The following is a 16,372-nucleotide window of genomic DNA, read 5'->3' on the forward strand; positions in this document are numbered from 1 at the left end:
ATGACTGCTACCAAACGCTTCCTGTAGTTGTTGATCAGTCCACCTTTAGCTGTAATGACTGCTACCAAACGCTTCGCTGTAGTTGTTGATCAGTCCACCTTTAGCTGCAGTGACTGCTACCAAACGCTTCCTGTAGTTGTTGATCAGTCCACCTTTAGCTGCAGTGCCTGCTACAAACGCTTCCTGTAGTTGTTTTGATCATCCACCTTTAGCTGTAATGACTGCTACCAAACGCTTCCTGTAGTTGTTGATCAGTCCACCTTTAGCTGCAGTGACTGCTACCAAACACTTCCTGTAGTTGTTGATCAGTCACTGTGGAGGAGTTGTGGCCAACTCTTCAGAACTGCTGGAACTCAGAAACATTTGTGGCTTTTCAAGCATGAACTGCTTGTTTCAAGTCCTGCTACAACATCTCAATTGGGATTAGGCCTGGACTTTGTCYWGGCCATTCCAAAACATCAAATTTGTTGCTTTTTAACCATTTCCATGTAGACGTGTTTGTGTGATTTGGATCATTGTCTTGCTGCATGACCCAGCTGCACTTCAGCTTCAGCTCACAGACGGATGGCCTGACATTCTCCTGTAGAATTCACTGATACAGTGAAGTTATAGTTTTAACTCATCTGTCTATAGATTATTATTTAAACTCATCTGTCCGTAGGACATTCTTCCAAGAGTCTTGATGATCATCCAGGTGCTTCCAGGTGATTTTTGGCRATCTTGAGTCAGCTTATGTCTGGAGACAACCAAACACTGCATTCCACAGTAAGAACTTCATACCAACGGTCAAGCATGGTGGTGGTAGTGTGATGGTTTGRGGTTACTTTGCTGCCTCAGGACCTGGACAACTTGCATTAACAGAAAGAACTATGAATTCTGCTCTGTATCAGAGAWTTCTACAGGAGAATGTCAGGCCATCCGTCTGTGAGCTGAAGCTGAAATGTAGCTGGGTTATTCAACAAGACAATGATCCAAATCACACAAACAAGTTGAAATGAAAATGGTTAAAAAGCAACAAATGTTAAAGTTTTGGAATGGCCAAGTCAAAGTCCAGACCTAATCCCAATCAGCTGAAGGTAGCACAACCAGTATATTGAGTGTAAGGGGGCAATTACTTTTTCACACAGGGGCATTGGATCATTAGTCACATACAGAGGATAGTGTGTACGGCCCAGTACATCACTGGGGCCAAGCTTCCTGCCATCCAGGACCTGTATACCAGGCGGAGACAGAGGAAGGCCCTAAAAATTGTCAAAGACTCCAGCCACCCTAGTCATTGACTGTTCTCTCTGCTACTGCACGGCAAAGCGGTACCGGAGTGCTAAGTCTAGGTCCAAGAGGCTTCTAAACAGCTTCTACCCCCAAGCCAAAGACTGCTGAACATCTAATGATATAGGTACACAGACTATTTGCATGCCCCCCCCCCCCTCTTACGGCCGCTGCTACTCTCTGTTATTACCTATGCAAAGTCACTTTAAATAACTCCACCTACATGTACATATTACCTCAATTACCTGGACTAACCAGTGCCCCGCACATTGACCTCTGTACAGGTACCCCCTGTATATAGACTCCACAATGACTCTGTATTGGTACCCCCGTATATAGCCTCCACATTGACTTTGTACAGGTACCCCCTGTACATAGCCTCCACATTGACTCTGTACCGTAATACCCTGTATATAGCCTCCACATTGACTCTGTACCGGTACCCCCTGTATATAGCGCTCCACATTGACTCTGTACCGTAACACCCTGTATATAGCCTCCACATTGACTCTGTACCGGTACCCCCTGTATATAGCCTCCACATTGACTCTGTACTGGTACCCCCTGTAATATAGCCTCCACATTGACTCTGTACCGTAACACCCTGTATATAGCCTCCACATTGACTCAGTAACCGGTACCCCCTGTATATAGCCTCCACATTGACTCGTACCGTACCGTACTGTCTGTAACTAGTCTTCGCTTTTGTTATTTTACTGCTGCTCTTGAACTACTTTTACTTTTATTTCTTATTCTTATTCGTGTTTTTTTAAACTGAATTGTTGGTTAGTGGCTTGTAAGTAAGTATTTCACTGTAAGGTGAATTCGGCGCATGTGACTAATACAATTTGATTTGATTTGATGTTACATACTTCGTATGCAATTGTTGTTTCAATTGTTCCCTCATGTTCCTTCATCTAATATCAGGCTTTGGTTGAAAACATTCAGCATCAGAAATATGCAAAAATAGAGAAAATTACAAAGAGGGCAAATACTTTTCCACAACACTGTATGTGTGTGTTACCGTTATGATCAATGCAGGGTCGATATGTATGTGTGTGTTACCGTTATGATCAATGCAGGGTCGATATGTATGTGTGTGTTACCGTTATGATCAATGCAGGGTCGGTATGTGTGTGTGTTTTACCTTTATGATCAATGCAGGTGCGAGCAGTGCAGTTGATACGTTGGCGATCCAGACACATACAAATCAGACACGTGTTCTCCTCTGGCACCCAGCTCTGTAGATACTACACAAAAACACACACGTTTTACTATCCTTGTGGGGACCAATTTATTCCCATTCAAAATCCTATTTTTCCTAACCCCTAACGCTAACCCCTAACGCTAACCCCTAACGCAGGGGTTCCCAAAATGTTTTGCCACGTGACCCCATTTTGACATCTGAAAAWCCTTACGACCCCAACCATGTGAAAAAACAATGTAATTAAAAGCCAATGTTGACTTTTTCATTTGGGGCTATGGCAGTCAATTTCTGATTGTCTCTTATCTCACCACCAACAACAAGATGGGTGTGGCTTGATGCATGTCGCATCGGAGCTTCTCAAAGTCTGTGGGCGTGGTCGACAGTGAGCCTGGATGGATGTTTGGTTTTAATGCAGAAGAGAGCACTGAATCCAGCTCCACACAGATATGAGCCGGCGACGTGTACCATGAGTTTTAATGCTTTTCATGCTCGACCTGGAAAATGTCCCTACCTGTCTAAATTGTCCTTGTTTTACTATCCTTGTGAGAACTCTGGTCCTAAAAAGGATAGTAAAACCAAAAACACACACACATGTAGTATAACTTCCTTTCATGTGTTTGAAAGAACAGGAGCAGAGAATCAGAGAGACAGAGGGATGAGAAATGTGAAGGGTTAGGTTTAGGGTTAGGGTTAGGCCACATGAACATAGCAGTGCAGACGTTGTTCGTCGTTCTCCCATGTAAATTCGGATTTTTTTAGTCTTTTTTGAATATATTTCAATATATTTTCAATCTCTTTTTCCATTTTTAAATGAAATATACCTTCCGGAAACCCGCCTCACCCAATGTGATACGGATCTGCTATTTTTAGACCTTACAACCAGAACCTCCATCAGCAGCTAGCCATCAGAAGCTAACCAGCTAATTAGCTACTAGCTACTTAGTCATTGTTAGCCACAGCTAGCGGCCTTTACCTTCAGCACAGACACCAGCCGCTTTTATGTATAATTGATAATGGAATATACTTGCCAGTCTGCCAGTCTGCACAGCGCGTTATGAACCCTGAGCATRCTGAACTCCACTAMAACACCTGATTCCTGCCGTAAGCCCTGGACCATTACTCCTGATCATCGMAGCTAGTTAGCTGCTACCRAGTRKCCCAGCCCCGAAGCTAGCCTTGAGCCAGGCCCATCTCCCGGCCTACTCAGTGGACCCTATGATCACTCGGCTACACAGCTGATGCTTCCYGGACTCTTCACTAACACGACTAGAATCCACTACATCACCGGATTCTTGCCGTAAGCTCTGGAACTTTGCATCGGATCATCGCTGCTAGCTAGCTGCTACCGAGTGGCTATAGTGGCTAATGCCCTTGTCCTGAAGCTAGCAACAGTTAGCCTCGAGTCAGTCGCATCTCCCGGCTAGCAAATAAAATTACTCCAGCTACAATACCTCTTTTGCCAACTGGCCTGGGCCCTTTGTACGCACGGAGCCTCGCCGTTCCATCACGACTGGTCTGCCGACGTAATTCCATCCGTTGCGCCCTAAAGCGGCCTTTGCCAGACGTCGATGAAGATGCTTTACTAGCCCTGGCCTGCTAACGTTTTTGAACGCCGTGTCTCCWGCGTGGTAATGATTACCTAGCGGCTTCCCTGTTTCATCTATTGCTGTACACTGGACCCGATGATCACTTGGCTACATAGCTGATGCCTGCTGGAGTGTTCATTATTCACGGTACTCCATTTTGTTCATTTTGTTTATCTGTCGGCCCCAGCCTCGAACTCAGACCCTGTGTGTAGTTAACTGACCCTCTCTGCCCATTCATCGCCATTTTGTTCTCTTAGCTGATTAGCTGTTGTTGTCTTACCCATTGTTGTCTTAGCTAATCAAACCTGTGATTGCTTCATGCCTCGCTTTATGTCTCWCTCTAATATCAATATGCCTTGTATACTGTTGTTATCATTGTTTTATTTAACTTCAGAGCCCCTAGTCCCACTCAACATGCGTCAGATACCTCTTTTGCCCCACCTCTCACACATGCGGTGACCTCACCCAGCATAACTATTGTGTCCAGAGATGCAACCTCTCTTATCGTCACTCAATGCCTAGGTTTTACCTCCACTGTACCCGTACCCTACCTTACCCCTATCTGTACATTATGCCTTGAATCTATCCTACCACACCCAGAAATCTGCTCCTTTTATACTCTGTCCCCAACGCACTAGACAACCAGTTTTGATAGCCTTTAGCCGTACCCTCATCCTACTCCTCCTCTGTTCCTCAGGTGATGTAGAGGTTAACCCAGGCCCTGTGTGTCCCCAGGCGCTCTCATTTGTTGACTTCTGTAACCGTAAAAGCCTTGGTTTCATGCATGTTAACATCAGAAGACTCCTCCCTAAGTTTGTTTTACTCACTGCTTTAGCAAACTCCATCCACCCTGATGTCCTTGCCGTGTCTGAATCCTRGCTTAGGAAGGCCACCAATAATTCTGAGATTTCCATCCCCAACTACAACATTTTCCATCAAGATAGAACTGCCAAAGGGGGAGGAGTTCTGTCATACTTTCCAGGTCTATGCCCAAACAGCTTCAGATTCTAATTTAAAAAATGTATCTCTCCAGAAATGAGTCTCTCACTGTTGCCTCCTGTTACAGACCCCACACACCATATGTGAATTGATTGCCCCCCATCTATATTCAGAGTTCATTCTGTTAGGTGACCTAAACTGGGATATGCTTAACACTCCAGGCAGTCCTACAATCTAAGGACCACCCCGGACCTCTGGCAGTCTCTATGGGGGTGCCACAGGGTTCAATTCTCGGGCCAACTCTCTTCTCTGTATACATCAATGATGTCGCTGTCGCTGCTGGTGATTCTCTGATCCACCTCTACGCAGACAACACTATTCTGTATACCTCTGGCCCTTCTTTGGACACTGTGTTAAGCACCAGCTGTCAGAGCAGCTCACAGATCACTGCACCTGTATATAGCCCATCTGTAAATAGCCCATCCAATCTACCTCATCCCCATACTGTATGTATTTATGTATCTTGCTCCTTTGCACCCCAGTATCTCTACTTGCAGATTCATCTTCTCCACATCCTACCATTCCAGTGTTTAATTGCTATATTGAAATTACTTCACCACCTTGGCCTATTTATTGACTTAGCTCTCTGATTTTTCCGCTGTATTATTGATTGTATGCTTTTTTATTTTATGTGTAACTCTGTGTTGTTGTTTGTGTAGAACTGCTTTGCTTTATCTTGGCCAGGTCACAGTTGCAAATGAGAACTTGTTCTCAACTKGCCTACCTGGTTAAATAAAGGTGAAATTAAAAAACAAAACAAAATAAAATAAGCTAGATGCCCTCAATCTCACACAAATTATTAAGGAACCCACCAGGTACAACCCTAAATCCGTAAAAATGTGTACCCTATAGATATTATCTTGACCAACTTGCCCTCCAAATACACCTCTGCTGTTTTCAATCAGGATCTCAGCGATCACTGCCTCATTGTCTGCATCCACTATGGGTCCGCGGTCAAACGATCACCCCTCATCACTGTCAAACACTCCCTAAAACATTTCAGCGAGCAGGCCTTTCTAATCGCCTGGGTATCCTGGCAGGATATTGACCTCATCCCGTAGGGTCTATTTTTCTCMATTTTCGTCTGACTGATGTGCCCAAAGTAAAATTATCCGCCACCATTGTTGCAACCCCTATTACCAGTCTGTTCAACCTCCCTTTCGTATCGTCCGAGATTCCTAAAGATTGGAAAGCTGCCGTGGTCATCCCCCTCTTCAAAGGGGGAGACACCCTATACCCAAACTGTTACAGACCTATATCCATCCTGCCCTGCCTTTCTTAACAAACAGATCACTGACCATTTACAATCCCAACGTACCTTCTCCACTGTGCAGTCTGGTTTCCGAGCTGGTCACGGGTGCACCTCAGCCACACTCAAGGTACTAAATGATATCATAACCGCCATCAATAAAATACAGTACATGCAGTCTATGGGTGCAGTGGTGGGTGCAGTACATGCAGTGATGAGGTGCAGTACATGCACCCACTACTGCGACCTGCATGCTCTCGTCGGCTGGCCCTCGCTACATATTTGTCGCCAAACCCACTGGCTCCAGGTCATCTATAAGTCTTTGCTAGGTAAAGCTCCGCCTTATCTCAGCTCACTGGTCACCATAACAACACCCACCCGTAGCACGCACTCCAGCAGGTATATCTCATTGGTCATCCCCAAAGCCAACACCTCTTTGGCCGCCTTTCCTTCCAGTCCTCTGCTGCTAATGACTGGACGAATTGCAAAAATCGCTGAAGTTGGAGACTTATATCTCGCTCACTAACTTTAAGCATCAGCTATCTGAGCAGCTTACTGATCACTGCAGCTGTACACAGCCCATTTGTAAATAGCCCATCCAACTGCCTACCCCACCCCATATTGTTTTTATTAACTTTCTTGCTCTTTTGCACACCAGTATTTCTACTAGCACATCATTATCTGCACATCTATCACACCAGTGATAATTTGCTAAATTGGAATTACTTCGCTACTATGGCCTATTTATTGCCTTACCTCCTTACACCATTTGCACACACTGTATATAGACTTTTTCTACTGTATTATTGACTGTACGTTTGTTTATTCCATGTGTAACTCTGTGTTGTAGTTTGTGTCACACTGCTTTGCTTTATCTTGGCCAGATCGCAGTTGAAAATGAGAACTTGTTCTCAACTGGCCTACCTRGTTAAATAAAGGTGAATGTTTATATATTTTTTTTAACTGGAACATTGAGAGAAGAAGAGAGACAGAGGGATGAGACATGTGGAGGGTTAGGGTTAGGGTCAGGCCAAACTGGCATGTTGAGAGAAGCAGAGAGACAGAGGGATGAGAAATGTGGAGGCCTGAGGGTGCGGCCTAGCTGGCACGTTGATTTCATCCGCTTGAACAAAGTCTGTGTTCTGGTAAAAACCTTTAGCTTTGTGTGTGTGAGTGTGGTTATGTGGTTGTGTGTTGTCTCACCGGGTGTGTGTGTCCGTGCTGGTCGACACACTGGTTGCAGGCGTCAGGTGACACACACTCTCCCCCCAAAGGCACCGTGTTCCTTGGACAAAAACACCCTTCTGTTGGCTTGGTGATACACACACTCCCGTTACCACTAAGAACCCCCGAGTTGCCAGGCGACAGGCCAATGCTGCTGCAGTCCTCCACACACCCGGTCCGACATGCATCATACTCCATGGAGCTGGGGCATTGCATGGCTACACACAATAATAATAATATTAATCATATTGATCATAATAAAGAATCATCATCATCATCAACAATAATCATACACAATAATAATAATAATAATAATAATCATATTGATCATAATAAAGAATCATCATCATCAACAATAATCATACACAATAATAATAATAATAATAATAATAATAATAATATTAATCATATTGATCATAATAAAGAATTATCATCATCATCATCATCATCAACAATAATCATACACAATAATAATAATAATTCATGATATTAATATCAAGTAATAATAATAATAGTAGTAATGAAGGTTTTATTTGTAAAGTGCATTTCTCACACTGATGGTGCTACAAAGTCAAAACACTGATTTTACTGTATTATAAACCAGAGAGAACACGGAACCGAGAACACAGAACCGAGAACACGGAACCGAGACCCAATTTGTAAGTCGCTCTGGATAAGAGCGTCTGCTAAATGACTTAAATGTAAATGTAAATGTAAACACGGAAACGAGAACACGGAACCGAGAACACGGAACCGAGAACACGGAACCGAGAACACGGAACTGAGAACACCGAACCGAGACGGGAATCATAACTAAATACACGTCTCTTCAGAACAGAACATATTTATATACCTGTGTCGTCAGAACAGAACAGGACACAGACTTACGGCAGAGGTTTGTGCTTCTCCAGTGGACACAGAGTCCTCTCTGTCGGCAGAGATGTGTGTAGGAGGAAATGACATCACAGACGTCTGTCTCCTGACAGGCTTCCTGTTGGCAGCGCATAATGAAAGGCATGATGGGAACATGTGTGTGACAAGAGGAGAACACCTCGGAGCGCAGCACCTCACACGCCCTCGCCGCTCCGTACACACACACTGGGGGATGCCGCGGGACACACACACCGTCGCCGCTCGATACCATCCAATCGGAGACGAGAAGAGCTGAGTCAGAAGTTGAACTGCCATTCCTCAGAGAGAGATAATTAACCCTCTCCTCGCCACACCACCCTGACACACACAGAATAATAATGATTTAATTACCATAGTGTTTGTTTATGTGTCAATTAATCCCATAAGGGACGGGTTGCCAATTGGCGATTTGCAAGAAAAAAAAAGTATTGTGTATCACTACACATAGTCCTCATATAATTCACCACACACACACACACAACAACACAACACACCACACACACACACACCACACACCACACACACCACACGCACACGCACACGCACCACGCAACACGCACACGCACACGCACACAAACACACAAACACACATTATTAGTCTCCAAATTACTTAATTAATGTGTGTGTGGCATGTTTACTATGTGTTTATCTGTGAGTGTGTACCAGAGGGCCAGAGGTGTGGTTGATAGTGGAGGAGGTGAGTACCAGACTCCAGAGGTATGGTTGATAGTGGAGGAGGTGAGTACCAGACCCCAGAGGTGTGGTTGGTAGTGGAGGAGGTGAGTACCAGACCCCAGAGGTGTGGTTGGTAGTGGGAGGAGGTGAGTACCAGACTCCAGAGGTGTGGTTGATAGTGGAGGAGGTGAGTACAACCCCAGAGGTGTGGTTGATAGTGGAGGAGGTGAGTGTGTACCAGACCCCAGAGGTGTGGTTGGTAGTGGGAAGAGGTGAGTACCAGAACCCAGAGGTGTGGTTGATAGTGGAGGAGGTGAGTACCAGACTCCAGAGGTGTGGTTGATAGTGGAGGGAGGTGAGTACCAGACTCCAGAGGTGTTGGTATGGTAGTGAGGAGGTGAGTACCAGACCCAGAGGTGTGGTTGATAGTGGAGGAGGTGAGTACAGACTCCAGAGGTGTGGTTGATAGTGGAGGAGGTGAGTGTACCAGACCCAGAGGTGTGGTTTGGTAGTGGAGGAGGTGAAGTACCAGACTCCAGAGGTGTGGTTGATAGTGGAGGAGGTGATACCAGACCCAGAGGTGTGGTTGTAGTGGAGGAGGTGAGTACCAGACTCAGAGGTGTGGTTGGTAGTGGAGGAGGTGAGTACCAGACCCCAGAGGTGTGGTTGGTAGTGTGGAGGAGGTGAGTATCAGACCCCAGAGGTGTGGTTGATTAGTGGGTGAGGAGGTGAGTACCAGACCCAGAGGTGTGGTTGATAGTGGAGGAGGTGAGTGTGTACCACAAGACTCCAGAAGTGTGTGGTTGGTAGTGGAGGAGGTGAGTACCAGACCTCCAGAGGTGTGGTTGGTAGTGGAGGAGGTGAGTACCAGACTCAGAGGTGTGGTTGGTAGTGGAGGAGGTGAGTTTACCAGACCCCAGAGGTGTGGTTGATAGTGGAGGAGTTGAGTACAGATCCAGAGGTGTGGTTGGTAGTGGAGGAGGTGAGTACCAGACTCCGAGAGGTGTGGTTGGTAGTGGAGGAGATGAGTACCAGACTCCAGAGGTGGGACTGTTGATTTAGTGGAGGAGGTGAGTACAGACTCACGAGGTGTGGTTGTGCTCAGTCAGGAGGCATAGTATGTACCCTCCAGGAAGCGCACTCAACAATCGTTCGAGCCGCGCACTATGGCGTTCCGGAATTATTATCAGACAATGGATAATATGCGTGGAGACTCGACTACATGGAATGGTAGTTTGCGTTGATAAGTTGGAGGAAGGTGAGTACCGTTTTCATCAGTGAAGGAAGATACCCCAGGGTGTGGTTGTATCAGTGGAGTCGAGGCACTGGAATGAGGGTGAGTGACCAGACCCTACTCATGCACGGTGTTGGTATGGTAGATTTGGAGGAGTGAGTACCAGATCTCCAAGAGGTGTGGCTGTTGTAGTCGTGGCCTAGGTGCAGTACCCCCCTTAAGACTCCCAGAGGTGTGGTTGGTTAGCTGGAGGGTTGAGTTTTATCGAACGATTAATAAGACTCAGAGGTGTGGTTGGATCACGTTTGGATCTGGAGGCTGAGTAGTACAGTTCTCTCACTTCCAGAGGTTGTCGGAATGATGAGTAAGGTATAAGTATGTTGGTGGAGAGGAACGTGTAGTAGGTGTCAACTTGGTTAAGTATCTAGACGAGATTTTTCAGTGGGTTGGAAAGTGATAAAGTTGGGACTTTGGGAGAGGTTTGAGTACCTCAGAACCTCCCAGAGGTGGTGGTTGGTACAGTGCCCCTGTGAGTAGAGTTGGTTAAGTTATATTCAGTCCTCAGATTGGTGTGTTGGTAAAGTGGATGGAGGTGAGTAATCAAGACTCAAGAAAGATGCAGAGCAGAGTGGTGTGGTAGATTATTAATGGAATGGTAAGTTGAGTTAGCATGGGATTCCGAGAGTGTACGGTATGGTCTAAGTTTTGGGAAGTGAAGGTCGAAGTATCCATTCGCAGACTCTCAGAGGTGTGGTTGATAGTGGAGGAGGTGAGGTTAGGAGGCATACAGACTCCAGGGGATGTTGGTTGAATAGTGTTGAGGGAGGAGGCTGAGTACAGACCTCACGGAGGTGTGGTTGGTGAGGTACTATTTTATTGATTATCAGAGGAGAAGGGGTAGTATTTGGTACCAGACTCAGTAGGTGATGGTTATTTAGTGGATTGAATGGTGAGTACACTAATGTTTAGCAGCTACGCAGAGGTGTGGGTCTATTGATTGGTTTAGGAAGTAGCATGATCGCGGGTGAGTACGGAAGGAGTATGTATGGAGAGTCTCCAGAGGGTGGTGGGTTATCGGTGTTCATAGTTTGGAGGAAAGGTAAGGTTACCAGACCAGAGGTGTGGGTTTTTTTTGGAGGCAGTGTGACGATGTACCAGACCCGAGGTGTTGGGTATGAGGTGGAATAAGTTCCGGAGGAGGTGAGTACCTAAGAACTTCGCAGAGGTGGTTGGTTTTGAGGGGTAAGGACTAGGAGGCTGAGGTGAATGGTATTCTACTAGTACCTCCAGATGATGTGTGGGTTGTAGCTAGAGATGTGAGGTGAGTATCAGACCCAACGAGGCTGTTGGTTGATTTTAGTTGGAGGATTGTGAGTACAGACTCCAAAGGTTATGATTGTAGTCGAGGTAGGTCCGAGTACCTAAAGAGCGTAATAGCAGGCAGAGGGTCGTGGGTTGATCGCAGTTCGGAGGAGATGTCGTGAGTATCAGACCTCAAGATGATGTGGCCTTGTGAAAAATCTAGTAGGATTAGTGAGAATAGTGGAGTAAACACCAAATGTTAGAGCACGTTAGTCCCCAAAGCGTTATGGTTGGTTAGTGGAGGAGAGTGTTAGTAGTTAGACCACCTTGAGCAGGTGTGATTGCTACCGTACGCGAGGGACAGGTGAGTGTTGTAGACCACACGACCTCACGAGGTGTGGTCTTGGTTTAGTTCTATATGGGATTTACGCCGTGAGGTGAGTGTGAGGTAGAGATGAAATATAACAATTATATCGTATTTTCTGATAGAGGGTTAATGTCCAGGTATCAGGTAGCCGTGTGTCCAAAGGGATCTCAGTCTGAAACATCACTCGCCTCCATATAATTGCATTTCACATCACCAAAGACTGGAGGCGGAATTGGTCAGGGTGAGACGGGAGCTCCATTACTGTCACTAGACGACTCACACTTACAGTAAGGAAAACACCTCTATAGTAAAAGCAAGACCATACACACATTTTATTTCAACTACATATCCTGCATTATATCGTAGAAAAACACACTTATACCGTAACACACACATATTTTCACAACTACTCATAGAGAAACACAATTTAACTAGTAACATGTCTTTACATTGGTTTCCACAATTATAAGACACTTCAACCTCATTAAAGTAAAACACACAACTTATAGCTAATCTCAACTACGACCAATATTACTCATCACAAAGCCGCATCTGATAGAAAACGGACACTTGATTAGTACACAACAAGAGACCACGCCGAATATACAATCTATATTTCGACTCACGCGACGAACCGTCATTATAAGAACACACTTTATATGTCAATCAAAGGACTGATATATCACTATGTTTTCACACACTCTCATACTCATAGCAAGAAAAACACACTTATAGTCACTAACATAGTACATACAACATTTATCCTCTATACAGCTCATAGTCAATCATTACATCACTTCATCCGTCATAATAATACAATCATACCTATTAGTACAGAAGATCATTCATAGTACACACGAATCTTACATAGTACAACACCCACTTCATAGTACACCTAACACTCATAGTACCACTCTTCATAGTACACACTCACAGTTAACTACACTCATCATAGTAACCACACAGACCAATCACCTCCTCATAGTACACCATTCTCCATAGTACACATTCATTAGTACACCATTTACACTGTATTACACATTTCAAACCACACTTCATTTATGTAAGCACGACAGCTCACCGGAAAGGATAAGTTACAGTTGAGATACCCACACTCATCGTACCAGCGACTATCTTATGCGCTGTTAATCACTCATAGTATACAAACACATTCTTATCAATTATAGTACAGCTCATCATCCATCATAGTTTGACAAGCGATTTCATCAGTCTACAAGAGAGACAGATATATAACATCACTCTAAAGAAGTACACACAACATCTGTGTTGAGAGTACAAGCGAGATAACCACGCGTAATAGTATCTTGCACACCATATAGGTACACACACTCATAGGTACAACATTTTCTCATAGTAACACACACTCTGTAACACACTCATCCTGAAGTAACAAATACATATCTATAGTCCACAACATACAGATGGTCCTAACATCACCTCAGAGTACACATCACTCATTAGTAAGCAAAACATCTATTCTCTATGTAAACAATCACACTCAGCACACACACTATAGTACACCCTTAACCACTCATAGTACAACCCACATCTCTCCGGGTAAACAATAAATAACATACACCACTCATTCATAGTACACGGGGACATTCCTTCCATAGTACACCCTACCCCTGCATCGTAATCATGCTCATAGTAACACACTCATTGATATCACTACTATAACATTGTTAAAACATCATCACAACCTCCCGGACAGTCAGTCCCCCTAGGTCCTACCGTCATGTCATCTTTCAGCAGTACAGTACTCTGCCCATGTGTAAATTCCATGACCTTCATGCAGACTTCGTTCTGATTGGATGACCCCTGGCAGGTTCCGCTGTGCAGCGTGACCTCTGAACCTCCCGTGTCCCCGGCAACCGTCAGCAGGGTGTAGGAACATAGCCCCTCCCCTTCCAGCCTTAGAGCCACGCCATCAAACCTCACCACGTGGTTGGTGGAGCTACCCATACAGACACCTKGAGGGAGGGAGGGACAGAGAGGGTGTGTTACTGATGCGTGTGGGTAAGTGCATCTAATATGTGTGTGTGTGTGTATGTTTATTGTGAGTGTGTTGTGAGTGTGTGAGTGTGCTATAATGTGTTTGTGTTGTGTCTGTGTGAGTGTGCTTAATGTGTGTATTTTTAGTGTTTGTACTAACAGGGGCAGTCCCAGTGGCAGCCACAGTTGTCCTGAACTCTGAGAGGACTCATGTGGTTACTGCAGGCTGGGGGCTCCAGTCGATCACAGTTCACCTGGATAATCCAATATAACATAATATACTTTAATATACCATAATATACTGTACTATAATATAACATAAAATAGGGTACTTTAATATACTATAATTTAATATACTATAATATACAGTACTTTAATATACTATAATATCATAGATTTTAATATACCATAATGTAATATAATAAAATACAATATACTTTAATATACTATAATGTAATATACTAAACTATAATAGAAAATAATATACTTGAATAAACTATACTGTAATATACTATAATATACAGTACTTTAATACTATAATATAATATACTGTAATATACTATAATGTAATATAATAAAACACAGTAGACTTTAATATACTATAATGTAATATACTATAATATAAAACAACATGCTTGAATATACTAAAATGATTACAATATAGTATAATGTAATATGCCATAATATACTATAATATATTAGGCTGGCGGCTCCAGACGATCACAGCTCACCTTGTGGCTCTGAATAGTCACGGCTCCGCTTGGGTGGCACAGCACCGAATGACATCTGTCAGGAAGCAGCCACGACTCACCAGGCTACACACAAAGTTACTGCTGAATATTCAGACTGGTCAAGGAAAACTGTCCAATGAAAATCGCACTTTTAAAAGTTCGTATTCTCTTATTCAAATAATATACTGTATGTGTATGTGACCAATACAATTTGATTTGATTTGACCACAGAAATGCTGCTATTCACCATGCTTAATTACAATTTTTTGTAAGGAAAAATATTTGACTCATATTGAAAGTAATTATAGATCATATTTCATACAAATATGGAAACACTGGGCAGTTACTTTAATTCAGTAGTTCAGTAGTTAAATGACTGTTGTCACATCAACACATCTGCAAGTCAACACACACTCACCTTCCTCTCGTTCCCATCATCATCGACACACACTCCAGGAGGACCAGCTGAGGAAGAATACACATCATCACAATCTTCATAATCATCACTATCATCATCACCAAAATCAGCATCATTACAGTCATCATCATCATCACCATCATCATCATCATCACCACCATCACCACCATCATCATCCCAACCACCATCATCATCATCAGCAGCATTACCATCATCACCACCATCATCAGCAGCATCATCACCATCATCATCACCATCATCATGAGATTATCACCATCATCATCTTCACCACCATCCTCTTCATCATCATCATCACCATCATCATGAACATAATCATCATCACCATCATCACCACTTATCATCACCGTCATCACCACCATCATCACCATCATCATCATCCCAACCACCATCCCAACCACCATCATCACCACCATCATCATCACCACCATCATTATCGTCATCTTCATCAATATCATCACCATCATCACCATCATCATCACCATCATCATCACCGTCATCACCACCACCACCATCATAACCATCACCACCATCATCATCACCACCATCATCATCACCACCATCATCACTTTTAGATCTGCTCTTTTAGTCTGCAAACGGTGTCAGTGGAGGAGGTGTTAAACCTATTGAAATCACTACCTGATGGTAAATCTACAGGTTATGGTCTTATGGACAATTTTTTGCTTCGCTGTGCTGCTCCCCAGATTGCAGTTCCACTGAGATACATATTTAATTGGTCACTGGAAAAGGGGATGTTTGCAAATGTATGGAAGCATGCGAAACTGTGTCCTATTCCGAAAGACTGCAAAGAACCCATTACTCCTGCCAATAGTCGACCAATTAGTCTACTCCTTACACTCAGTAAGATATTGGAGGGTATTGTGAGTAGACAAATATGGGAGTACATGGAAAAGAATGATCTGATTACAGCCAATMRGCATGCTTATCGCAAAAACCATTCCACTACCACTGCATTGGTTGACATGACTGACCAGTGGCTCAATGCTATGGATAATGGCAAGTTTGTGGGTTTACTATTTTTAGATTTCAGTGCAGCATTTGATTTAGTGGATCATGAAATAATTTTGACAAAATTAATGCATTATAGTTTTAAGGAGGTAGCATTGAATTGGGTACAGTCATATCTAACTGACAGGAAACAGTC

The 16,372-nt window shown here is 43.9% G+C and overlaps 2 protein-coding genes across 2 annotated transcripts in view; both read right to left on the reverse strand.

Moving 5' to 3' along the window:
* LOC112076517 (von Willebrand factor-like) overlaps positions 1 to 8,763 on the reverse strand; it is a 12,841-nt gene extending 4,078 nt beyond the window's left edge. The window contains exons 1-3 of the mRNA XM_024143272.2: positions 8,423 to 8,763; positions 7,514 to 7,752; positions 2,417 to 2,519 (exon numbers count right to left, since the gene is read on the reverse strand). Coding sequence (XP_023999040.1) covers positions 2,417 to 2,519; positions 7,514 to 7,752; positions 8,423 to 8,678 — 598 coding nt within the window. The 5' untranslated portion in view covers positions 8,679 to 8,763. The remainder of the gene's footprint in view (positions 1 to 2,416; positions 2,520 to 7,513; positions 7,753 to 8,422) is intronic.
* Positions 8,764 to 10,027: 1,264 nt separating this feature from the next.
* LOC112076518 (von Willebrand factor-like) lies at positions 10,028 to 15,722 on the reverse strand. Its single transcript, XM_070441359.1, has 6 exons — positions 15,479 to 15,722; positions 15,190 to 15,236; positions 14,772 to 14,855; positions 14,201 to 14,294; positions 13,780 to 14,018; positions 10,028 to 10,171 (listed from the first exon to the last, which is right to left on the reverse strand). The coding sequence occupies exons 1-6, from the start codon at positions 15,720 to 15,722 to the stop codon at positions 10,028 to 10,030; spliced, it is 852 nt and encodes a 283-aa protein (XP_070297460.1).
* Between the last annotated feature and the right edge of the window lie 650 nt (positions 15,723 to 16,372).

Source organism: Salvelinus sp. IW2-2015, unplaced genomic scaffold, assembly GCF_002910315.2.
Source record: "Salvelinus sp. IW2-2015 unplaced genomic scaffold, ASM291031v2 Un_scaffold3804, whole genome shotgun sequence".
Taxonomy (NCBI): Eukaryota; Metazoa; Chordata; class Actinopteri; order Salmoniformes; family Salmonidae; genus Salvelinus; species Salvelinus sp. IW2-2015.

What these genes read in the sequence shown, in the direction of transcription:
- LOC112076518 (XM_070441359.1), bottom strand. Translation starts at nt 15,722, where the DNA reads ATGGTGGTGGTGGTGATGACGGTGATGATGATGGTGATGATGATGGTG. An exon ending in TGACTATTCAGAGCCACAAG is followed by an intron (nt 14,295 to 14,771) that starts GTGAGCTGTGAT and finishes TGGATTATCCAG; the next exon opens with GTGAACTGTGATCGACTGGA. An exon ending in TGCTGAAAGATGACATGACG is followed by an intron (nt 10,172 to 13,779) that starts GTAGGACCTAGG and finishes CTAAATCAACAG; the next exon opens with TCCCACCTCTGGAGTCTGGT.